The 25,051-nt window shown below is 45.7% G+C and overlaps 1 protein-coding gene across 11 annotated transcripts in view; it reads left to right on the forward strand.

Annotated features, from left to right (window-relative positions):
• LOC104150501 (zinc finger protein 462-like) overlaps nt 1-25,051 on the forward strand; it is an 89,906-nt gene that overhangs the window by 45,020 nt on the left and 19,835 nt on the right. For 3 of the 11 annotated variants that reach the window (XM_068925391.1, XM_068925389.1, XM_068925390.1), the window contains exon 7: nt 8,262-8,453. The exons of 3 other annotated variants lie outside the window; for them this stretch is intronic. In XM_068925391.1, coding sequence (XP_068781492.1) covers nt 8,262-8,453 — 192 coding nt within the window. Of the gene's footprint in view, nt 1-2,100; nt 2,238-4,398; nt 6,204-8,261; nt 8,454-25,051 lie in introns of those variants that run through there. 5 more of the 11 variants (XM_068925397.1, XM_068925394.1, XM_068925399.1 and 2 more) reach the window with 5 other exon arrangements.

Here is a 25,051-nt window from a genome sequence, read left to right on the forward strand (position 1 = left end):
TTTCTCTCATGACCACGCAGTCTCTCTCCCGAGATTGGGCAATCTCTCTCTGGGTCACATAATCAATCTCCCCCTCTCCCCCTGTGGGTCGTGTAATCTCTGTCTCTCTGAGTCTTTTGTTCTTTATGCCCTTTTTCATTTGGGCTAATCTGTGTTACGTGTTTTGAACCTGCCTGACTTTATTTCCAAATTAGTATGCGTTTCTCATTTACTTCTCAAATGTCTTCATGTAGGTTATTTATTTGATTATGAATGCATGCTCTTCATTTTCAATAGCAGACACTGTTTACTCTGCGTGTATTTTGCATCATACAAGCATGCCATTTCATGGTTGACTTTGGCAGCCTAGTTAGTGCTTTGCATGATGACTTGTTTAATAGAGTGTGACCACAAGGCGAGCAAGAGAGGGTCAGATACTGGCATAGAGAGACACTCAAGAGTTCATGAGGGGTTAAACAGGGTAGATTTAATAAAGGACTTGCACTCCAAGCTGCACAGGGAGCCTCGGGAACCGCACAGAGGGGTCACTGATGGGAGGCTGCTGGACGCATGGGTTGGACGCCCAGGCGGGACTTGACTCGTATCCTAAGGGCCTCCTAAGTCTACTAGAACTATTTCCTTATCTCAGCTGTGCTAACCTTGGGTAGCTACCAGCTGGGAAGCAGCTAGACATTGTTGACAAAACAGAATATGCATGCCTGGCCCTGATGGGAATTTGGTCAGTGTGTAGTTTCACACTCTGGGCCTGCAATCACGTAATCTGCCAGTCACTGACTTCTCGCCAGATCTTCTGCAGGTGTACTCACTACACTCCACCCCCTGACTGACAGAGATGTGGTATTGGTGCCACCAGTGTGTGGACAAGGTTCAGACATGCCTTTCTGGTATTAGCCTAACTAACAGCTGAGGTGTACAAGAAACTAAATCATAGTGAATATATATATATATATAGTAAATTATAACATATATGCACACAAAACTAATCAGCCCAGAAGACCAGGAGCATAATGCATTTTCCCCGTAGTCCTAAATTCAACAGCCATGATGACAGTCACTGCCAGGGGCTGTCCTGTGCTGATTCTTCAGCCTTTACATCATGTAGTACTTGGAGTAGGCTCTCTATCTTGTGGATGTTGGATTCGATGTGCTCACTGCAGCTCTGTTGGTGTCCCAGCTATCATCAGTGCAGAGAGCTAGGATGGAGAGCAGCAATGTCGTGGCTCCGCTCGGCATATTCATCAGGTCTGGGTTCTCTGGGCGAGAGTCTCCTAGAGGGGACATGGACTGGGACATTTTCCCCTTTGATTAGTACCAGGTGGGTGTCTCCTGGCCCATCAGCAATGATTTCCCTTTCAGACTGGGTTTAGTCAGATCATGCACCCACACAGCATGCCCTGCAGACCTGAAGCTGTCTGGTTGCTGAGTGGGCTGCAAGGAATCTATTTCCTGGATAGTGGGGACCCCTATCCGCTCACAAATCAGTTCAGCCATTTGGTCTCCCTGCGTACATCGCAGGGGTTGGGATCTGGTGTAGTGCATCACAACCTTCACTGCCTCAAGGTAGTTTGAGTCAATGACCCCTGAAACATTGTCCATCCCCACGGAGAGCTAAACTATGACAGGGCACCAAGCGACCTAATACCCCTGAGGTATAGCAACCACCAACCCCATACTCACAAGATGACGGCTCTCCGGTTCCAGGGTTATTTCTTTGTGTGGCAATTGCAGACCCAACCCTGCACTCCCAGGTGTGGCTCGCACGGGGAGACAGGCTTGGGGCTGCAGCCGTTGCACTCTAAGCACATGTGGCTGCTCAATGGATTCCCCTTTGCAATGAGCATATGGGGTAGAGCCAAGCTGTGGGTGGTCATTGAGGCAGGCAGCTGCCTGACAAATGTTTTTGCTCCAACCCGTGAGGGTACCAGTAGGGGACAATTTGCACAGCTGCTCTTTGAGCAGCCAGTTCATTCCTTCTATCAATCCTGCCCCTTGTGGATGGTAGGTCATGTGATATGTCCAGGCTATTCCTCGCTCTCCAGTCCAATTTTGAACACCATTCCCTGTAAAACAAGTGCCCTGATCACTTTGGATTTCCACCAGGGAACCATATAACCCAATCAAGTCTTCTAATGCCTTAATGGTGTGAGCCTGGGTAGCTGTGGCACAGGAGTGGCTGGACAACAGACCAGAGCAGGTATCTACAGCAGTCAGGACATATCTGCGTTGCTGGCTCTCCGGTAAGGATCCAATAGAAACAGTTTGCCACATTGCCCTAGGCTTTTGTCCTCTGCGGATATAACACTTTTCAGTCTGCAACTGCTGTGGAGTTGAGCGGGTACAACGGGGACAACGCTGCCCGGCCCCTGTTTGTGCCGCTGGCAGCTCCCCCTCTGCACACGCTGCTGGTGGGATGGTGGGTGTTGCGAGTCCCCCCCTCCTTGTGCTCTCCAGGCTGCTCGCCATGTGCCCCCACCCCCGGGGGCGGTGTGCACTGCTCCGGCTGCAGCTACCGCTCGAGCAGCTCTGCGCTGGGTTCGCCGTCCGCCTCCCGCCGTGGCATGCCCGCTCGCAGCAGCTCTCGGAACATAGTGCCGCGATTCGCCCTTTCTGCCCGCTTCACGTTTACCCGCCTCTGTCCCAGCTTCCCACTGCTGCTAACAGAGGACACCTCTGCCAACTGAGATGGCAGCGCTGCGACTTCCCCCACCACCCACAGGCAGCACCATCGCTTTAAGATGGGCGGGCCGGTTCGCAGCGTCTTAGTCCGGATGGTTTTGCTCACGGGGATCGGATCCGGTAAACGCGGGGGAATACGTTCCGGACAGCATTCCTGATTGCCGCAGCCGGTTCATTCCTGCCGCGATAGCAGTCCACCCGGTGAGCCTGTCATCGATGTCCGCGGCAGCCGGCCAGGTTAACCGTGCCGCGCCCAGCACCCGCTCCACTAGGGAGGGGGAAACGCTTCGGCTTTGCTGCTGCGGGGGACGGAGGGTGCCGCGCAGCCTGGGATCCTGGGGCAGGGCCCCCGTCGCATCGAGCTCCCCTCTAGTACAATGAACCGCCTCTGGCCCATCGTCGCACAGCCTCAACAGCCGCTCTAACAACCCTTCACGGGGCTGCTGCCGGTAGCGCCCCTGCACATCCTGCAGCTCCGACGCTTTAAAATCGCGAGCAGTTGCGGTCCCTTGCAGGCTGGCCGCGCTCGGTCCGGTAAGCGGCTGCGCTGCCACCGGCCGGGCAGCTGCCTCCCCCTCACGCTCGGGGTCCGACTCCGAGCTGGGGGGCTCGTCGGGGTCCCAGATATTGCCGTCCCAAGTTTCCGGATCCCCATCGGCTTTTCGCACCAGTGCCCGCACCGCCGGGGACGGACATCTCGCCGCCCCCCTGTCGCCGCCGGCGATTTGCAATGTGGGTGGCCAAAAGGGCCAGCTTCTCAGCTCGATCTGAGGTTGCAGTTGCAACCTCTTGGGACAGTTGGCAAGCCTCCTTAGTGGCTTTGAGATCACTTTCTAAATGCCCATTTCACTGGTGCTGTGTCAGCAACGCTTTGTCCAGGGTGCAGAGCACAGTCAGAAAGATCCACCCCAGTTCCCCCAGTGCCTTTCGTGCTGCCAGCCCTGCTTTTTCCAGCCAAGGCTTGGAAACCACTTCCACTAGCCTCTGTGGGGATACCCCTGGCTCACCCTCTAGCTCTGGCCATGCTGCAGGGGTGACCCACCCTGCCAGCTTGTGAGCCATGGGTGCCCATTGACCCATAGCAGGCCACCTGGGAATGCAGCTCCCTGTCTCCCCCTTGTCCTCCCACTCCCAAAGAGGCATCTCTGCACTGGTATCCTGCTGACTACACCAAATGTGACTGCAAGGTGGGAAAGGAAGGGTCGGATACCAGCGTAGAGAGACACTCAAGGTTCCGGAGGGGTTAAACAGGATAGGTTTAATAAAGGACTTACACTCCAAGCTGCACAGGAAGCCCTGGGAACTGCGCAGAGGGGTCGCTGATGGGGGGCTGCTGGATGCATGGGTTGGATACCCAGGCAGGACTCGAGTCGTTGTATCCTAAGGACCCCTTAAATGCACTAGATTTCCTCATCTCAGCTGTGCTAACCTTGGGTAGCTACTGTCCAGGAAGCAGCTAGACATTGTTAATAAAATGGAATATGCATGCCTGGCCCTGATAGGAATTTGGTCAGTGTGTAGTTTCACACTCTGGGCCTGCAATCACGTACTCTGCCACACCTGACTTCTTGCCAGATCTTCTGCAGGTGTTCTCACTACATAGGATTTCCAAAGGTTTGTGATCTGTTTCTTCTCAGCATGTTTCTACCAAACTCATATTAATTAATCTGAGAAATATGCTAACCTTTTTTCTCTGTGAACTATATTCTGTTTTTTTTCCAGTCAGTTCTTCAGCAATATATCACAGAATCACAGAATGGTTCAGGTTGGAAGGGACCTCTGGAGATCATTTAGTCCAACCTCCCTGCTCAAGCAGGGTCACCTAGAGCACGTTGCCCAGGACTATGTCCAGACGGCTTTTGAATATCTCCAAGGAAGGAGACTCTACAACCTCTCTGGGCAACCTGTTCCAGTGCTCTGTCACCCTCACAGTAAAGACGTTTTTCCTCATGTTCAGATGGACCTTCCTGTGTTTGTTTGTGCCCATTGCCTCTCGTCCTATTACTGGGGACCAGTGAAAAGAGTCTGGCCCCATCCTCTCGACACCCTCCCTTCAGATGCTTATACACATTGACAAGATCCCCTCTCAGTCTTCTCCAGGCTGAACAGGCCCAGCTCCCTCAGCCTTGCCTCATATGAGAGATGCTCCAGTCCCTTAATCATCTTAGTAGTGCTTTGCTGGACTCGCTCAAGCAGGTCCATGTCTCCCTTGTACTGGGGAGCCCAGAACTGGACACAGGACTCCAGGTGAGGCCTCACCAGGGCTGAGTAGAGGGGCAGGATCACCTCCCTCGACCTGCTGGCAACACTCTGCCTAATGCAGCCCAGGAGTCCATTGGCCTTCTTGGCCACAAGGGCACATTGCTGGCCCATGGTCAACTTGTTGTCCACCAGGACACCCAGGTCCTTCTCTGCAGAGCTGCTCTCCAGCAGGTCAGCCCCCAGCCTGTCTTGGTGCATGGGGGTTATTCCTCCCCAGGTGCAGGACCCTGCACTTGCCTTTGTGGAACTTCAGGAGGTTCCTCCGCCCAGCTCTCCAGCCTGTCCAGGTCCCTCTAAATGGCAGCACAGCCTTCTGGCGTGTCAGCCACTCTTCCCAGTTTAGTATCATCAGCAAACTTGCTGAGGGTTCACTCTGTCCCTTTACCCAGGTCATGGATGAATGCATTGAACAAGACTGGACCCAGCACTGACCCCTGGGGGACACTGCTAGCTACAGGCCTCCAACTAGACTCTGTGCCACTGACCACAGCCCTCTGAGCACTGCCATCCAGCCAGTTCTCAACCCACCTCACTGTCCACTCATCTAGCCCACACTTCCTGAATTTACCTACGAGGATGTGATGGGAGACAGTGTCAAAATCCTTGCTGAAGTCCAGGGAGACAACATCCACTGCTTTCCCCTCACCTACCCAGCCAGTCACTCCCATCATAGAAGGCTATCAGGTTGGTCAAGCATGATTTCCCCTTGGTGAAACCATGCTGACTCCTCCTGATCAGCTTCTTATCCTTCACATGCTTAGAGATGGCGTCCACAGGATGAGCTGTTCCATCACCTTTCCAGGGATTGAGGTGAGGCTGACAGGCCTGTAGTTCCCTGGCGGCTCCTCCTTGCCCTTTTTGAGGACTGGGGTGACCTTGGCTTTCTTCCAGTCCTCAGGCACCTCTCCTGTTCTCCAGGACCTTTCAAAGATGATGGAGAGTAGCCTAGAAATGATGTCCATCATCTCCCTCAGTACTCGTGGATGCATCCCATCGGGGCCCATGGATTTGTGGATGTCAAGTTTGCACAAATGATCTCTAACCTGATCCTCCTCAACCATATTCTACTGAATAATCACCTTGTGGATCTTTTTACCCAGTCTTCCAGTAATATAGTGTTTCTGTGATTTTCTTTTATTACCAGAAGTTTTTTTTCCTCTCTCTGTAGCCATGTTTTTATCATTTTATTTAAGCTTGGAGATGTACAGCATACCCATGAATTTTTGTGAAGTGTCTTGGAGGATGAAAAAATCTTTGTGTGTTTCACTCAGTCTGCTCATGTCCATTATCTTTTGGGGAGTGGTCAAACCATTTATTATAAAATGTGTTCTTGTATAATAGATAGTACCATTCAACCTTAGCTGTCATTTGTTCTCATTCAGTATATGCTGCTTCCTTTGGCATGGAGCAGAACTTTATGTAGTATCTCTAAATGGGCTGTCATTTGCTTTTACTTTGAATCAGAATGTAAGCTAGAGTTTTTACTCAGGGTCTTAATCATCTGGGAGATGATTCTTTGGCTACATCTCAGGTGTTGTGACAGTCCTATAGAGAAATTAAGAGATACTTATTTATATGTTAAAAATGTCAAAACTATGATGCAAAACTAGCAGTAGAAAATTGCCGAACTCTTCTGTTGAGTCACATCAATGAAAATCATAGTTTTGCCTCTGAAACCAAATACGTTCTCACATGGTAATGTCCACCTGAACTGTTATTGCTGAATAGCAAGTATATTTACTAGCTGTGTTCTACCTTCTTAATTTGTAGTAGTCTTTGATTTGCTTTAATTTCTTGTTGTGATATTATGTTACAAGTCAACTGGTGCCTGCGAGGAATTGCTTATATTTAGTTAATTGTGGGAGTTTATATCTTTTTATCTTTAGTTAATCTTGTCCCATTAATCAGTCCATCATATATGCTTAATGAAAAGCATTTTCTTTCTCTTTGTAAACATATCTCTGTGACATAATATGCAGCTGCAGAATGTAATTTGGAAAAAAAACACCACATGTGGGACTTTTGTTTCACCATTTCAGACTGATCTTATCTTTTTCAGATACAGCAATGTGGTTTTCTAAGAGTCTGTTTTTTGTCCCTGTGATTAGTATAAGAGTGTGTGTGTGTTTGTGTTTGAGGGTGGTATTTTTATTTAGAATGGTTGCTGATCTCTTCATGTGCTTGTTCTGACTGGCTGTGATACTGTTTTTTCTCATGTTCTCTTTTTGTTCACTTATTTCTGATGTTTGAAACCATTTTGTTCAAGAACCTTGTTTGCTTAATTTGTTGAGAAATGGAAAACATTTTTCTGCCCCTTTCATAGCCAGAGCTCGTCTGTCCATTAGTGTTTATGTGTATTTCACTCTTGTATTAGTTTTGTCATTTTATATACAACTCACATGTAGCCAGTGTAACCCTTGTACCTGGAAGTGGCACTTCCAAAGAATTACTTGCCATGCATATCACATCACTTGTGTTGGACATTTTTACTTTTTCTTCCAGTTTCTTCCATGCTTAATGCAGAACAAATCTTGTCTCGGGAATTTTTTTTCCTCTTTTATTCTATCTTTATGACTTGGAATGTATTTGGAACCAAATTCACTTCTGTTCATTACTGCTGTTCTTTCACATCCTTTAGTACTTTTCCATAATATGCTTTCCCCTAGCCCTATAAATATGTACTGCTCTTGGTATTGCCATGTCCACTTCTTGTGGTAAACCAACCCTGACTTGGTTACTAGAGTATGGAGCTCATTCCTGCCTGGAGGCAGGTTTCATATAAGGAAAATGGGACCCTCCTCAAATTAAGGAGGGGAGAGATTTGTTTGGTTTTTTTTGTTTGTTTGTTTTGGGGTTTTTTGTTTGTTTTTTAAGGACCTTAGTTAACATTTTATAGTCTCCTTCTGGTTTCTTTAGTAATGATCCTGGATGTGTTGCATGGAAAAACGTAGAGGACTTCACCCTTATTATGCTCCCAAAGAAATTTGGAAATGCTCTAGTTAAGTGGCTCCATTTTCATCCAAGATTCTGTTTTCTTATACCATGCAATAGAGGTATGCTAAGAGTTTGGTCTTTGTTTTTTGGCATCAGTCACTTTACAAGGATCTGCAGTTGTCAGAAAGGAAAACTTTGGTCCTAAGTAGGTGGCTGTACCTGCAGACTTCAAACTGTTTCAACAGGGAGATGCACATAGTTGTTCTCTTTGGGATCAGCCTCACACTGAAGGAATCCATAGGAATTTTACTGCTGAATTCAGTAGGAAAAGGATGGGGGCCCTATTTTGTTTCTTTTGTGAGCTGATGACCTGTATTTCACTCACCTAGGTGAACATGCCTACAAATGTTCCTCCTGCACATTTTCCACCATGACAATTAGCCAGCTGAAAGAGCATTCCTTGAAAGTGCATGGGAAAGCACTGACACTGCCAAGACCCCGCATTGTCAACCTCTCAGCCTCACATGCCCACCACACTGCCAAGAACCACGCTCCTACAGAAGAGGTCGAGGATTCTAATGGTAAGAGGTGCCCCAGAGCAAGAATTTAATTGTCTAAGATGCTACTTAATGTTTTTATTAAAAAAAAAAATTAAGGCAGCCAGCTTACTTGAAAATCAGCTTCCTTTGGTCATGAAGAAAAATCTGAAGTTACATGAAAAACAGAAATAAATGTGGTGGTCTAGTACTTGACCTGCAGTAGAACCTCACTAGTTTGTATATCACCAACTTGTCCTGCCAATAGTTGGCCTTTGGAATAAGTCAGGCTGGCTTTACTTTTCAGCAAAGATTCGCAACATAGGAAATGTTCAGTGGCAGAGCTCCCATTAAAAGTCAATAGGAAAGGGAGCATCTAATTCCGTTTGTACTTCTGAAAAACACCTCTTTATCTTGTTAGCAGAGCACTTTAGTGAAGCATATGATTAAGCTTAAAAAGTAGACCTGTAATAATAGTAAAAGTAATTATTCTCTTGCTCCTGCTACAGAGCTCATTAAAAAGTACCTCCAAATATTGTCTTTGTCTGCTGGAAAGAGGCTCTGAGAACTGTTTTCCTTTCCCTGCTTTCCTTGAAAGCTGTTGTGCCCTTGTGTAAGAGGAGCAGGCAGAAGATATCTGAGAGTTAGGGGGAGGAAGGGGATTTCTGGGTATAGTCAATAGAGAAAATGCAGACTTGTAGGAGAGATGTAGTATGATACCTTGACAAGCTTTCAGATATTTATGGTAGTAGCTTATGCAACATACTTTGGGCTGCCAATTAAAGAAAGAGTTGGGTCTTGGACAAGAAGCCATCTTGACTCATGGATGAGTTGCATTGACAGTAGAGGAGAATGTACCAGGACTTAAAAGGTTCAGGTATGTTAGTAGATGTTCCAGGGAATTGTAGGGGAGATTTTTAGGAAAAGGAAAATTGTTCAACTCTTTCCATAGGTTTGAGGGAGTTTGTTTGCATTTCTTTTTGAAATATATTTGAAATATATTGCCTATCCCAGGGCAGTAGTGTAACTGGTTGTTTGTGTCAGTCTGTAAAATGAGTCAGTGGAGAAAGCTTTGTTAGCAAGACATCATTGGAAGCTGCTGCTCTTTGTGAGAAGACCTACTTGGTCTTCTGTGTGTTTTGTGATATTTTGCTATATAAGGAACCTGTTCTTTGTACCCTAACTTCCCTAGAAGTAAAATACCCAATTCTTTAAAAAACAAAAACAAAAAAAACCCCACACCATTATGCTAAGGACAGGGAGCGAAGTGGTAAGTGATGCTCTGTCAGCTCTCTGGAGCTACTACTTTCCCTGCAATCTGCAGTAGCTCCATATTGAGTAAAAGGCAAGCTGTTGCTGTGAAGAGTTGTATCACTTGACTGAGGCTGTGCAGGAGAGTTCCTGCAGGCTATTGTTCCCATGTCTTAGTGGCCTTCATGTTTATGCTAGCTAGGTGACCCTGCTTGAGCAGGGAGGTTGGACTAGATGATCTCCAGAGGTCCCTTCCAACCTAAACGATTCTGTGATTCTGTGATGGCTCTTGCTGTCCCCTGGGACTGTTGCTTTCTATTGCTCTAAAACCTTCTGCCAGAGGGATTTGGAGCTTGGCAGAGAGAGGTAAAAGTCTCATTGGAAGATTGGTTAAATCAACATCTTGCCATAGCTGCTTCCCAGAACTAGTTTGCCTTTGTTCCTCTCGTATCTAAGTGCACTTCCCTTCAGCAGATTGAGTTTAGTTCAACAGATAAGGAATAGCTAGGCAACTTTTTATTTTATGCTTTTTATTGAAATGGGTGTGCACACAGAGATCCTGATGTTTGAAATACAGACAATGGATATTTTAAAGTTATTTTTAAGTATTTAGACTACAGAATGTTATTGCTTGAGTAGCAAATAATGAGAATACAGGATTGAAACGTGACTCATAGGTTGAACTAATCATCCAGTACGTATGGGTGGCAGGAGACTCAGCCTGCAATGTTCTTACTTTAAATGGAAGACAATGAATAAATAGAGATGCTACAAATGCCAGGAGAAGGGAAACATACTGCACTCCACATGGATTGTCTCTGCAGTGGACAAAGCAAGCTGTAGGATAGAATGCTGTACTGGCCTGGAGTTGCTGTTACAAAGGAAGCAAATGCCAGAACAGCTGGGCCTTTGAAAAAGAGTATTGTGCTCAGCATAAAAGTAACTATATTTGGGGCAAATTAGCAGAAGAATTGTAGGAAAACTAAGTTGAGATGAAGCCAGGAAAGTCATTTTGTTGTGGGGAGGACAGATGTAAAGAGTGTTGGTAGAGCAAAATTGGGATTCAGCCAATGTTTCTGGCTGTGTCATACCTGTTCTGTGGATGAACGGAGGACTTGAAAGCTCATGCTAATAGGAATTCCTGGTGTTGAAAACTTGAGAACAGGAAGGGATGGGAAGCTTTTGGGCTGGTCCCTCTGAGCAGATAGAAATAATATGTTACAGTTTTTTTCCCTAATTACTTTTTCTCTTTCCAAAGACTTAAACGATTCCCATTGCTTTTCTTTATATTTTATTATATAGTGTATTATTACCACTCACTTCCTGATCTCAATTTTAAAACTCCCAGATACTTCAATAGGAAGCAGTGTGAGTCTCTATAAAGGAATTCAGAAGGTGAAATTCAGAAGATAAAATTCGGTATTATTTTCCACTTTTTAGATTAAATTAATGTCCCTTATAAGTGAATTTGATATTAGCACAAGAAGCTGCATAGCATATATCCTTTCTTGGTTCCATTGAGAAATAGGTGTGCACATAAAAGTGAAAAACGATTAAAAGTTATGAGTACAGCTTCTCAACTTTGTCTTCCTTGATGTTTCTCTGGCATTCTTCGTTGCAATCATCTCTCTATGTAAATCCATGCGTGCTAAATTAAATAGCATTCCAGATATTTTTCTTTGTCTCTTTAGGACTTCCTCTCACAGATCTGTAATGTCTCTACTTGATATTACGTTCCCATTTTTCCCCAAAGAGGTTTTAAATACTTGTTGAGATTTTGTATGCTCACTCTGTGTTTGTTCTGAACTCAGGAGCTAAACGTCTCCTTCCCTAGTTTCTTCTGTCACATAGATGTGGATCTCTGTGACTCTAGTTGATGTTCTAGCATGGATTTACCAGGAAAGTATGAACTTTTCAATTTTATCTGCTTCTTTCTCCCTTTGGTCATTGAGCTATTTCTTTATTAGTACTTTGCAGATAGAATATGCTTACTTTTCAGTTCAATCAATCCAGCGAGTCTATTGCATTACTTAAGCAATATTTTTCCCTCCATCCCCAACCCTGATTCTGCAAGCATTTAAATGCTTGTATTAGATTTGTCTAGTTCTGTTTATTCTGAAAGGATGAAGCACTGGTTTTATTTTTTTTTCTTTAATACTTATTTTTCTCTAATTTTTCAACTGTTGCTCTGTGACTGGTACTTAAATATTTACATGTGTTGTCCTGTTCTTATTGCTTGTTTTAGGTGGGTTGTTTTAAGTGTTTAGCTGTTGTATCCATGCCCATTGATGGCTCTTAAAGTATCTACAAATAGCTAGAGCATAATTTGACTTCCACATGAGTTTTATGTAACGAGATGAGAACCTTAATTTTAAATATTTTTTCTTTCTGAAAGTTTCCCATTCTCTCCTCTGTCAGGAATCTGACACACATTTCATAGCTTCTATGCAGCATATAAAACTTGAATTTTCATTTTGCTTCAGCAGTGGAGTTTTCTTGTATATTTTTACCCTGTGCATGAACCCGTGGTGTCCAGGCACATATTAAACCAGCTTTTTCTGCATTCTGTTGTAGTGGAGACCGTGAATTCCTTTCACATATGTAGGCCCTTTTGGAAGAGATGACGCATTTCAGCAGAGTTGACAGTTTGTGTGAGTCATTGTGTCTGTACTCTGGATAAAGTTTTCAGAATGGCAGGATTGCTTTTCAGGTATGAAAGTGATTTAGGCACTTCTGGAAATATTGTCTCCCCACCCCTTACTGAGACTTAAGTCACAAAGACTTCCTTTGGCTTTCAAGACTGCATTATTACCAGCACACTGCAGTAATTCATTGTTGCAGTTTGAGAATGAATTGACAGTGTAGAGACTAAATGGGCTCAGATACCAAAGCACTTTTAGTCACAAATATATTTAATGTTAACAAGTGACACAACTTCCCTGTTCCACGGGAGAGATGGTGCAGGCCAGGAGAGAAGCCAGGTGGGTCAGCATAACTGTTTCTAACATGACCTCCTTGTCCCACAGGGAAGACGGCGTGATCCGGAAGGAAGTTGGGTGGGTCAGCGTAGCAGATCCATCCACACAGTGTGCAGTCCGGGTGCAGGGCTGGGAGGTCTTTGCCATTTGCTCTCAGGTGCTACTAGGGCCTCTCATGGGGTCTCTGCCATGTCTCTCCCCAAGCCACTGCAGACCCTGTCAGTTACAGGATTAGGTAGAGAATACCTGATTCTGATTGGCTCAGATTCCCACAGCACCTAATGATTGGCTGTCACCGTCACTAGCACTCACAGTCTACCTCTTTGAAGGTCCTCCACACGTGTGCAAGGACACAGTGATTAACAGGTTAGTTATAGGGGAGTAATTTGAGGATAAAACACGTTTAACTAGTCCCAATCCTATGTCAAACTGCCACATTCGTATATGGCTCTGTCGATGGAGCTCGTGTGGCCAGTCATTTCTGTTGTTTTCTATTCAGGGAGCTTTTGGGTATGAGAACACTACTGTATTCAGAGGATGGATGCTGAAGTCTTTTAGATCCATAATGGAGGCAGGAATTTAACATCTTGCTAATCTTGTTATTCTTTCTGTGCAGATAATCTGTAGGTAAGTTTTATAATTACAATTCCAGTAATGAGATTTGTAGCCTCCCTGTTCTTCTGTGTTTTGCTGCTTCAATTACTACTAATTTTGCCTCTTGGCATGACTGTGGATACCCTTTCTTTTATGTCAGACTATGCCATGCTGTTAGCTTACTCAGTGCATTTTTGAAGTGGCCCAGTAGGTTCTTCATGTTCATTCTATGTAAAATTCTTTATAAAAACAGAGCTCAGTGGTATTCTTTTTTTGGCAATCAGGGTTAGGTATTCAGATTGTTCCTCCTTATGACAGGTATATAAACATCCCTTATTTTCCTGTGGTGCCTTGAAGCTGTTAAGAGGAAAAAATGGTAATTTTTTTTCCTATCATATACTCAGACCTATTTCTTGGTGTTTGTTTCTTTTTTTTTCCTTTTCTTTCCCTTCCATGTCTTTTCGTTGGCTTCATATATTACATTATTTAATATGACTTTTCTGACTCTCCCCTTTCCTCATTTTAATGTCTTTCTTCTGCTTTCTGACTTTGATATAGACTTCTAAGGCCATTTTACTTTCTTCAGACATGGGAAGCTGGACCCTCTTCCTGCTTTGGGCCAAGATTGTTAATGCTTTCTTGGAGCGCTCCCAACTTCTTGTGTTCTGTATGCATAAAAGACTGAGGTGGAACTTGCATTGTGTACAGCCATGACTCAGTTATTAGGCAATTCTGAGGGAAAAATTCTGTCTTCCTCCTTCACTCTCCACCATTACATCCAGGCATCCTGTTGTTGCAGCAGCATCACCACCACCAAAAGGTCTCCATCAACTTGGTGTACCCTGGTGCAAGTTTGTGTAAATGACTAGGCTTTTATAACACCTGATTAATGTCTCAAATCAGCAGTGTTTTAAGCACATGCTGAGCTGCTTGGGACAGCCTGTACTTGAGTGGTTTGAGCAGGTATGGATGGAGGTGCCAGTGTAGAAATGTGTTACCAATTTAAGGTAATGCTGTTCCTTCTGCTTTGTACCAATTCACTGTTCTGTTGCTCCTGGTAAAGAACTGCTCCTTGGTTGTTGTTTTCTGATGCACCTCACTAGTCATCCTTCAGCTGCTGCTTAAAAAAATAAACAAGCAACCTATAACCTGTCTCTTGCTCACACTCCCCTCTGCTGTGTGGTAAAGGGCACGATCAGAAGCTTCCTCAAGTCAGTTGATATCTTTCCACTGACTTTATTGGCTTTGGAATGGGCATGAAAAAGCCAGTGCTCATTGAGGTCAGTGGAAAATGTCCCAAGGCTGACTGGTACCTTATCAATCAATTGAACTCGAGGTGTTTGGTTTTCTGCAGGGCTACTATGATGGGAATCCAGGCTTTGTATTAACTAACCACACAGCTTCTTGAAGGTGAGATTCCCACTCCCTGAGATTCCCTTTCCTCAAGGCCTTCAGCATGGTTTTAAGTAAGCCATTGTACCATTCTACCTTTCCGGCTGCCTGGGGGTGATAAGGAATGCGATATACAGATTCTACTCCATGCTCCTTGGCCTGTTCTTGAACAGCTATATTTTTGAAATGGCTTCCATTGTCTGACTCCACCGTAAGTGGCATCCCATGGTGTCAACAGATGTTTGTTTATTCCTTCTAGGTTGGTACTGTCATTCGCTTTCTGAGTGGGGAAAGCTTCTAGACACCCCTGTGATAGCTCTATTATTGAGAGAACATAATGCCTGCTGGTGTTGCTTGAGGGAAGGAGGCCTATGTAATCTACTTGGCACGCATTTCTCCTATCATGCATACTGTTTAAACATTCATACTTTCCATTCCACAGATTTCACCTTGCCTAATTGCTTGCATTATGGCTTCTTGAGACAAGTCTAAGCTGCGTTCTCCCTCCCAGCAATAAGTTTGATCCCTCTCGGCATGCCTGGCATTCTCCTGGGCCCACCTGGCTAAAATTCCCCTTTATGCTCCCATCCCAAATCTATGCTGTCAATTTGGGCCAAGTGGTTGGCCTGGTTATTGTGTTTCTCTTCTTGAGTTGCCTTTGAATTTGAGATATGCACCATAACATGACGTATTAAAGTAGGTCTTTCTTTGAGTAGCTGTGATATTGCTTTCCATTCTTCTGCTGCCCAAATTGTTTTTCCTTGCCACTACCAGTTATCACAATTCCATTCTTTGAGCCATTTTCACACTGCATTAGCCACCATCTGTGTGTATACACACACACACACACACACTTGGAACATGTTCCAAGGTGATCCTCAAGGCCATTACTTCTGCAAACTGACTGGAGCCTCCAGTCCCTTTGCAAGTGGCAGCTTCTGAGGAGGAGTTCCAGGCAGTGGCTCACCATCTCCTATTTCCTGCTGTGATCGTACAGGATCCATCAATAAACAAACTCCATTGTTTATTTTCAGCACTTAATTCATCATACACTGGGGATTCAACTCCCCAAGGAGTTCAGTGTTCCTCATACTGTTGATATCTACTACCCTCTGCTGATCTTCCATGTGGGTGCTAACGACACGAAAGGCAAACTGGAAACCATCAAACGAGACTTCAGAGCTCTGGGAATGGTGGTCAAGGGTCTGGGAGCCCAGGTCGTTTTCTCCTCAATCTTGCCTGTGAGGGGAAAGGATGGGAGGAGGAGTAGATGAGTTTTCCAAGTTAACAGCTGGCTGCGCCGCTGGTGTTGGCAACAGGGCTTTGGTTTCTATGATCATGGGACCCTGTTTGAAGATCGACAGCTGATGGGGAGCGATGGGATCCACCTTACCAAGTGGGGCACGCGTGTCTTTGCCAACAGATTGGCCAGCCTGGTAAGGAGGGCTTTAAACTAGGCAAGATGGGGGAAGGGGAGTGGTATAGTGGCAGGAGAGTCAGTAAAACACCGCTCAAGTCAGGATGCCTCCAGCGGGTGCATGCAGCCAGGGGAGAGAGCATGGAACATGGCTATGGAGGATCCTCTTGCACCTCTCCTGGGAAGCTTGCATGCTTGACTGGCTCTCTGAAATGCCTGTACACCAATGCACGCAGCATGGGGAATAAACAGGAAGAGTTAAGAGATCTGTGTGTGGTTGCAGGGCCATGATCTCATTGCAGTTACAGAGACATGGTGGGATAGCTCACATGACTGGGATGCTGTAATGGATGGCTATGTGCTTTTTAGGAAAGACAGGCCAAGAAGACGAGGTGGTGGAGTTGCTCTTTATGTGAGGGAGCAACTAGAATGTGTGGAGCTCTGCCTAGGGGTGGATGAAGAGCAAGTGGAGAGCCTATGGGTAAGGATTAAAGGGCAGGGTAACATGGGTGGCACTGTTGTGGGGGTTTACTACAGGCCACCTGATCAGGAGGAAGTTGTCGATGAGGCCTTCTACAGACAGCTGGAAGTAGCCTCACGATCACAGGCCCTGGTTCTCATGGGGGACTTGAACCACCCTGACATCTGTTGGGAAGACAGCACAGCTAGGCACAAACAGTCAAAGAGGTTCCTGCAGAGGATTGATGATCATTTCTTGACCCAGGTGGTGGAGGCACCAAGAAGGGGAGGTGCGCTGCTAGACCTTGTACTAACAAACAAAGAAGGTCTAGTTGGAGATGTGAAGGTTGGGGGCAGCCTTGGCTGCAGTGACCATGAGATGGTGGAGTTCAGGATCCTATGAGGAGGGAGCAGGGCAATGAGTAGGATTGCAACGCTGGACTTGAGGAGAGCTAACTTTGGCCTCTTCAGGGACCTACTTAGGGGAATCTCATGGGGTAGGGCCCTAGAAGGAAGAGGGGTCCAAGAAAGCTGGTTAATATTCAAGCATCACTTCCTCCAGACTCGAGACAAGTACATCCCTCTGAGTAAGAAGTCCAGCAAAGCGGGCGGGAGACCTGCATGGATGAGCAAGGAACTCCTGGCAAAACTCCAACAGAAGAAGGAAGTGTACAGAATGTGGAAAAGGGGACAGGCCACTTGGGAGGAATACTGGGACGTTGTCAGAGTGTGCAGGGATGCGACAAGGAAGGCTAAGGCCCATTTGGCATTAAATCTGGCAAGGGATGTCAAGGACAACAAGAAGGGGTTCTTCAAATACCTCAGTAGCAAAAGGAAGACTAGGGAAAACGTGGGTCCGCCGCTGAATGGGGCGGGTGCCCTGGTAACAAAGGATATAGAGAAGGCAGAGTTATTGAATGCTGCCTTTGCTTCAGTCTTCACTGCTAAGGCCAGTCCTCAGGAATTCCAGACCTTGGAGACAAGAGAGGAAGGCTGGAGAAAGCAAGACTCTCCCTTGGTTGAGGAGGATCAGGTTAGAGATCTTTGGTCCAAACTTGACATCCATAAATCCATGGGCCCCGATGGGATGCACCCACAAGTGCTGAGGGAGCTGGCGGATGTTATCGCTAGGCCACTCTCCATCATCTTGGAAAGGTCCTGGAGAACAGGAGAGGTGCCTGAGGACTGGAAGAAAGCCAGTGTCACTCCAGTCTTCAGAAAGGGCAAGAAGGAGGACCCAGGGAACTGCAGGCCTGTCAGCCTCACCTCCATCCCTGGAAAGGTGATGGAGCAGCTCCTCCTGGAGGTCATCACTAAGCATCTGGAGGACAAGAAGGTGATCAGGAGTAGTCAGCATGGAGTCACCAAAGGGAAATCATGCTTGACCAATCTGATAGCCTTCTATGATGGGATGACTGGCTGGGTAGATGAGGGCAGAGCAGTGGATGTTGTCTCCCTGGACTTCAGGAAGGCTTTTGACACTGTCTCCCATCACATCCTCCTAGGTAAACTCAGGAAGTGTGGGCTAGATGAGTGGACAGTGAGGTGGATTGAGAACTGGCTGGATGGCAGAGCTCAGAGGGTTGTGGTGAATGGCGCAGTCAAGTTGGAGGCCTGTAGCTAGCAGTGTCCCCCAGGGGTCAGTGCTGGGTCCAGTCTTGTTCAATGTATTCATCAGTGACCTTGAGGAAGGGACAGAGTGCACCCTCAGCAAGTTTGCTGATGATACTAAACTGGGGGGAGAGGCTAACACACCAGAAGACTGTGCTGCCATTCAGAGGGACCTGGACAGGCTGGAGAGCTGGGCGGAGAGGAACCTCCTGAAGTTCAACAAAGGCAAGTGCAAGGTCCTGCACCTAGGCAGGAATAATCCCATGCACCAGTACAGGCTGGGGGTTGACCTGCTGGAAAGTAGCTCTGCCGAGAAGGACCTGGGTGTCCTGGTGGACAACAAGTTAAACATGAGCCAGCAGTGTGCCCTTGTGGCCAAGAAGGCCAATGGTCTCCTGGGCTGCATTAGGCAGAGTGTTGCCAGCAGGTCGAGGGAGGTGATCCTCCCCCTCTACTCAGCCCTGGTGAGGCCACATCTGGAGTCCTGTGTCCAGTGCTGGGCTCCCCAGTACAAGAGAGACATGGCACTCCTGGAGAGAGTCCAGCGGAAGGCTACAAAGATGATTAGAGGGCTGGAGCACCTCTCCTATGAAGAAAGACTGCAAGAGCTGGGCCTGTTCAGCCTGGAGAAGAGAAGACCGAGAGGGGATCTCATCAATGTGTACAAGTATCTGAAGGGAGAGTGTCAAGAGGATGAGGCCAGCCTCTTCTCCGTGGTGCCCAGCGACAGGACAAGAGGCAACGGGCAGAAACTGAAACACAGGCAGTTCCATCTGAACCTGAGAAAAAACTTCTTCACTGTGAGGGTGACAGAGCATTGGAACAGGTTGCCCAGAGAAGTGGTGGAGTCTCCTTCCCTGGAGATATTCAAAACCCGTCTGGATGTGATCCTGGGCAATATGCTCTAGGTGACCCTGCTTGAGCAGGGAGGTTGGACTAGATGATCTCCAGAGGTCCCTTCCAACCTAAACGATTCTGTGATTCTGTGATTTGCTGGCCACTGACTAACAAGCTCAACTAATCCCGATCTGGAGCCTGAACCAATATGTGCCCGCTGGGTAAGGACCAGGACCCATTTTTGCCACGTAGTGGTGGTTGTTCTTCCCCTAGTGGATTTTGAATCCTTGAGCATAAAATTGAGGACTGGTAGTTTGGGGCATAACCACAATGGCTGCTCTGTGCCTAACACTTCAGTGACACTCAGAACACCCTCATATACAGCCAGGACTTCTTGTTCCAGAGGGGTATAATTATTTTCTACTCCTTTGTAACTCTGGCTCCAGAATCCCTGTGTCCTCCCTCTCATTTTGAGGGGCACATTGCCACAAGCTCCATATGATGCTGTTCTTTCCTGCACTGGTATATAACAAATTTTTTACATCGCTACCTTCCCAGATTAGTCTTAATGCCATTGCATGGGCTGTTTCCTGCTTGATCTGTTCAAAAACTTGCTGTTGTTCCTCTGCCTGTTCGAACTGATTCTTTCCAGGTTACTTGATACAACGATTTGATCAATTGGCTGTAACCGGGGATGTGCATACATAAAAACCCAGTTATGCCCAAGAAGGCTTGAGTTTCTTGCTTATTGTATGGGGGGTCCATGTCACTTATCCAGGCAATTTGATCACCTGGGATATGTCTCCATCCATCCTGTTATTGCACACCTAGAAACTGTATTTCTTGAGCAGGCCCCTTTACTTTGGAGTGCTTAATGGTAAACCCAGCACTGAGGAAGGCAGTGATTACTTGTTGGCCTTTACTTAGTATCTTTTCTGGAGTTGTTCCTCCAGTCAATACATAAGCAATGTAGTGAAAATGTTCTCTGGAGATCTGTTGCTTTAAGGTTTCATGGATGATGCTGTGGCAAATGGTAGGGCTGTTTCCACTCTGGGGCAGCCAGTTATAGCTGTATTGCACAACACTCCAGGTGAAGGCAAATTGAGGTCTTGCTTCTTTGTCTAGAGGGATTGAAAAAAAAAGGCATTTTTAATATCAATTGTAGCATACCAGGTATATTTTTTTGGCCTCTAGCTCATACAAGGGTTGTAATGTGTCTGGAACTGCAGCAGCTAACAGAGGTGTGACTTCATTCAAAACTGAAGTCTATTGTTAACCTCCACTCTCTTGTAGGCTTCCATACAGGCAAAACAGGACTGTTGTCTCCAAAATGCATTCACCTTACCATCTTGTTAATGAATGTGGAAACATTTTGAATTTCACTGCTGGCCCCTTGATTGGTTCAATACTGCTTTTGGCAAATTACTTGTTTTGCCAAAGGAACAACAACTGGGTATATCTCAGTACATCCAACAATGTTGGAGTCAGTAGAGAGTCCCAGGTAGTCCTGCTGCTGGTTATCTCCTATGCAAGCTACACTGTCTATTCCAACGACGCAAAGCCTTCCAACCCTATCAGTCAAGAAAGATTAAGGATGACAAGGGCAGTAGGTAGGGGGTACCAATCCCATTTATTCAAATTGAGGCTCCCTTTCCACTAGAATCAGGCACATCTGTCCCCCAGTCACTCCATATGACTACCAGCTTATCACTACTAGTACATGATGAGGGCAGTGTCTGCTAGGGCATAATGCTGTTGAGGTACCCAGATAGTCCAATAGATTCAGTTATCCCCATTTTCTGCCAGGCCAGTAGTGAGGCCCCTTTAATGCAGTAAATTCAGTTCAGCTACCTGAACAGTATGTGGCCTGGAGGTTGGGGCAGGAGGAGCCAATTTTTTAACTCAGCTCCAACCTTTCCCTTGCATTCACAATTTCTTGACTTGCAACACTAGGTCTGTGAGGGGTTTTTCATCCCACTCAGTCATATTCTCCCCCTTTTCCTTCAGGAACATCCATAAGTCCTAGTGTGTAGGGCAGGGGCATGGAGAATTCCCATTCCCTCCTGATGTTTTTTTGAGGTCAACCAGACCACTGGACTTTTGGCATTACTCTTGGCCATGCAGCTGACCTTTGGCTAGTCCTCTAGCATGCTCCCCCTGGTATGGTACATATAGGTCACTACTTCTTGATCAACAGGACATCCCACCAATTTATCAGGTGATACCAAAGGGGCAACTGTGTCCAACTGTGAGAGTTTTGAGGTCATGGCATCAGTGACCACAACCTTTTTGTGGTCCCTCCCCCCTTGCCTGTGAACACATTCCAGCAACCCAAGCAACTGCAGTCGATTACCTCCTTCCTAGTGTCTTCATAGGGATATCTTATTTGTGGGATCAGACCATTGCTCCAACATATCCCTCCATCAGCTGATCCCAAAATCCACCCTTGTTACATAGGACAGCATTTACAAGTGGCATAGGTCTCAAACCCCCCAAGAACTCTGCTCTCCTGAGCCATCAGCTGTATCCTGCCTGCTCTGGTTTCCCAGCACCTCCATAGCCACTGCAAGGTGGTTTCTGGAAGGTGTTGGCAGTAAGTTTCCCACACATCCTTAATCTTGCTCTGAGTAAAGGACCATTGAGTGGTCATGTTCTGGGGAACAGTGCCCCTGTTTGCATAGGTCTGCTTAATTACAGTAACTGGGGCTGCCTGATATGCTTCTGTTATTAATTTGTCATTAGAGTCCCAAATATCATCATCCCAAGTTTAAGGATCCCAGTCCATGGCAGTCACACCAGATATTTTGTGCTCTCTGATTGTTCCTGTAGTGGCTCGGTGCATAGTCTTTAATTTGGCCAGTTGAGTGCCACTATCTACTAAGTTCTGATTAAGGCTTTCCCTTGTGCTGAGAATTTGTTACTGCTTCCTTTACCAAACCATTACTCTGGAAGAGAACATCTGCTTGATTCGCAACCTCTGTTAAGTGGTCCTGATATTTTTGGAGCTCCACTTGAAGCCTACAACATGCGCTGGCACATCCCCACAGCAAAGCAGCACATCTCTCTCCTAGTGTTTTATATGCATCATATCCCTCCTGCCACTCCCAGGCTAATTTTCTTGGATTCTGTACTTAGAGGTGGTCCAGGTTCCAGGCAACCAGAGCATGGGCTTGAAGCAGGCACTATCCCATCTCCCCCTAATCATCTTCCCATCCCAGTACCATTTTCTCAGGTCTCTTTGAACCCTTCTTTTCCCAACTATTCAATGTTCACGCTCACCCCCAAACACATAACGGGCCCACCACTCACACCACAGTACAACAACACGGATTCCTAATAGCAGAATCAAGGCTCCTTCTGGAGAATCAAAATCATTCCAATTATTCCAGCTCTGGCCCATGACAGGTCCTGGTGTTGCCTGCATTCTCCACCACTTACTGTTGTGGACAAAACAGTCTGAAGTTGGAGAATTTTACTTATGTTAATTTATTCCCATCACAAACCTCCCATCACTGATTTGGGTATTAAGAAAAAAAGAACACAAACAATTAAACAAATACTTACATAAACACCTATCCTCTCCCATCCCCAGTCTCATCTTCCCTTATTTTCACTGCAAGTTACATTCAGTCCATCAAAATTCCTCTAATAAGGAAATGGGTGGTGTAGGAGGTTGAGGTGGTATATGTAACACTTTCTTCTGTGTGTCCCTGCTCCAGCATGGGTCACCCACAGGCCACAGTCCCTTCAGGGATGTATGTACCCACTCTAGTGTGGAATGTTTTCCCCCCCACCAAAGTGCCTTTCCAGCCCCCACTGGCTGCCCATTTCTTTCTTAAATATGTTTGAGCAGAGGCTCTGTGTACTTCTCTGATTGGATGAAATTTTGGTGTGAGGTGGTTTTTTTTTTCCACCCTGGTTTTCATTTACCTCAGGGCAGGCTGTAACCGGCTGTGGCTGGCACAGGGCAGTTCATGGCACCACCCCCACAGGTCACCCCTGCAGCCCCCTGCTACTTACAGTCCTATACACACATGTTAATCCTTCAGGAAGTGCCACGTTTTGCACTCTACAAGGACTACAAAAGAATTAAAGTATTTGGCAAGGCAAAAGGGGAAGAATACACAGGTGCAGAGCTAGAGACATGAAACATGCATGTCAGTATTGTTTAAATGTGAGACTCTCCACACAAACTCTTTAGATTGTGAATATAGCTTCTTTTGATAGTCACCTCAGCATTTATAGAAAACTACCTTAATTATATAAAAGAGCTATATACTGAAGGAGCTATATACTGAAAATGGTAAGGTGGCCAGCACACATTCATATTGAAAAAAAAATGAGTCAAATATCAGCAGTACAGTTTGGCTATTCCTGATGACAAGGAAAGTTGCTTTATTCATCTCACCTTGCCCTGCCCTGCCCCCCTCCCCTCCCCCCCCCTGCCATGGGAATAGACATGTAGCTTTCTAATTGTATAGTTTTTACATACCACCTTCCACAGACATCACTGGACATCAGTGGACATCACTGAGGCTTTGGCTGGGAATCTTGATGACATGATTGGAATTGTCAACCCTTCTTGCTGAGGGTTACAACCTAGCCTTTAATCGGTATTTTATAGGTAGCTTGAATGGTGCATATAGAGAGAGAGAACTGTCTCCAGTGCTATGAACTTTGTTAGGCTGTCACGTCCTTGTCGGGAAAGCTGTTCCTAACTGTGTTTTGAGCTTTTAGAAGTATTGAATCTGGTAGCCCAGACACTGGGCAACAGATCTGCAAGTTAGCAAATGTACTCTGAACCCTGCATTGTTCTTGCCCTAGAGGTCATGTTCTAAAAGGAGTGAAAGCACATGTTTGCTACCTTAGTGAGAGAGTCGACTTTTGAAGAAGTCTGCTTCTCCTTAGGCCTGTGCCAATGTGGAGGGAGCAGGGAGCTTGTTTCAAACAAAAGGGAAAAGAAAGCCTTAAGATTTGAATGTGTAGAACTCATTGTGAGCCATCTATGGTGAGCAAACCTGCTGTAGTAGTAATGAGAACAAAGAGGATAAAAGTTGTATTGTGATCCAGTCTCTGTTCATGAGACTCAGAAGAAACAAAAGAGAACTTGATTCATTTTACCAGAATCTTTCATGTCTCTGCCTTTGTCTTTGCTGTTCACCTGGTGATGAAGCTGGGGAGCCTGGAGACATTCTCCTCCCTGTGTTTTGTTTGTGTATTTGTTTTTTATTGTTGGTGGTTTGTTTTTCATTTCTAAAGCACATATAACCTCTGTGGCAGCGATAAAAAGGAAGCACTTTACTCTTTTGAAAACAGATGAAGTCGTCCACACACTGTGTGCTGTATAGGCCTATTTGCCTTTTGTTTCTCTTTACTAGTTGGTTGGAATGGATGGTATTAATTTCCAACAAATATGTGAGTTAGAGAATTCCTACATATCCAGCCTCAGGGAATCATACTTTGGAAAATGAAGTACTTATCAAAGCAGGAGATGGCTGGTACAGTTTCTATCTTGATTTCTTTTTTTTTTTTTTCATCATCTTTTTTTTCCCCCAAAAGCTTAAGAATTGCTTTTTGACATCTTTTCAGGAAAGTTACACTGAAATTCATCTGCGCTTTATCTGCTTTCATTGGTGCCATTCATGGGCAGCTTTGGATTATATAGGACAAAGTAGATGAATTCCTAACTTCCACATTCAAACCAATGTATTGGGAAAGTTTCATGGACACCCTCCCCTCCCCTTTTTTTTAACAAAGTATTTTAGTTTTCACTTTGTATGCTGAAACTTCTCTAGACTGTGTTTTTTTAAATGCCAATGAAATGGTGTGACAAACATCTGTTGGGTTGTATAAGGGGTGTGTATCTATGTATATATAAAGCAGGTCTTTTTCTGTGAAATTCAGAAGACGGAAATATTGTGTCCATTTCCTTTTTCTTTCTGTCTTTAATAGGTTATGCTCATATATCCTGTGCCAGATCTTCATCTGGTGTAAATTGGTGCAAGACAGCTGAGAAGATCTGGTTTGATTTATGCATCAAACATTCAGCAAGAGCACTCAGCAGCATGATTAATCTGCTTTACCATCACAAATTAAAAGTAGTA

The sequence above is a fragment of the Struthio camelus genome, chromosome W (assembly GCF_040807025.1).
Source record: "Struthio camelus isolate bStrCam1 chromosome W, bStrCam1.hap1, whole genome shotgun sequence".
NCBI classification, from domain to species: Eukaryota; Metazoa; Chordata; class Aves; order Struthioniformes; family Struthionidae; genus Struthio; species Struthio camelus.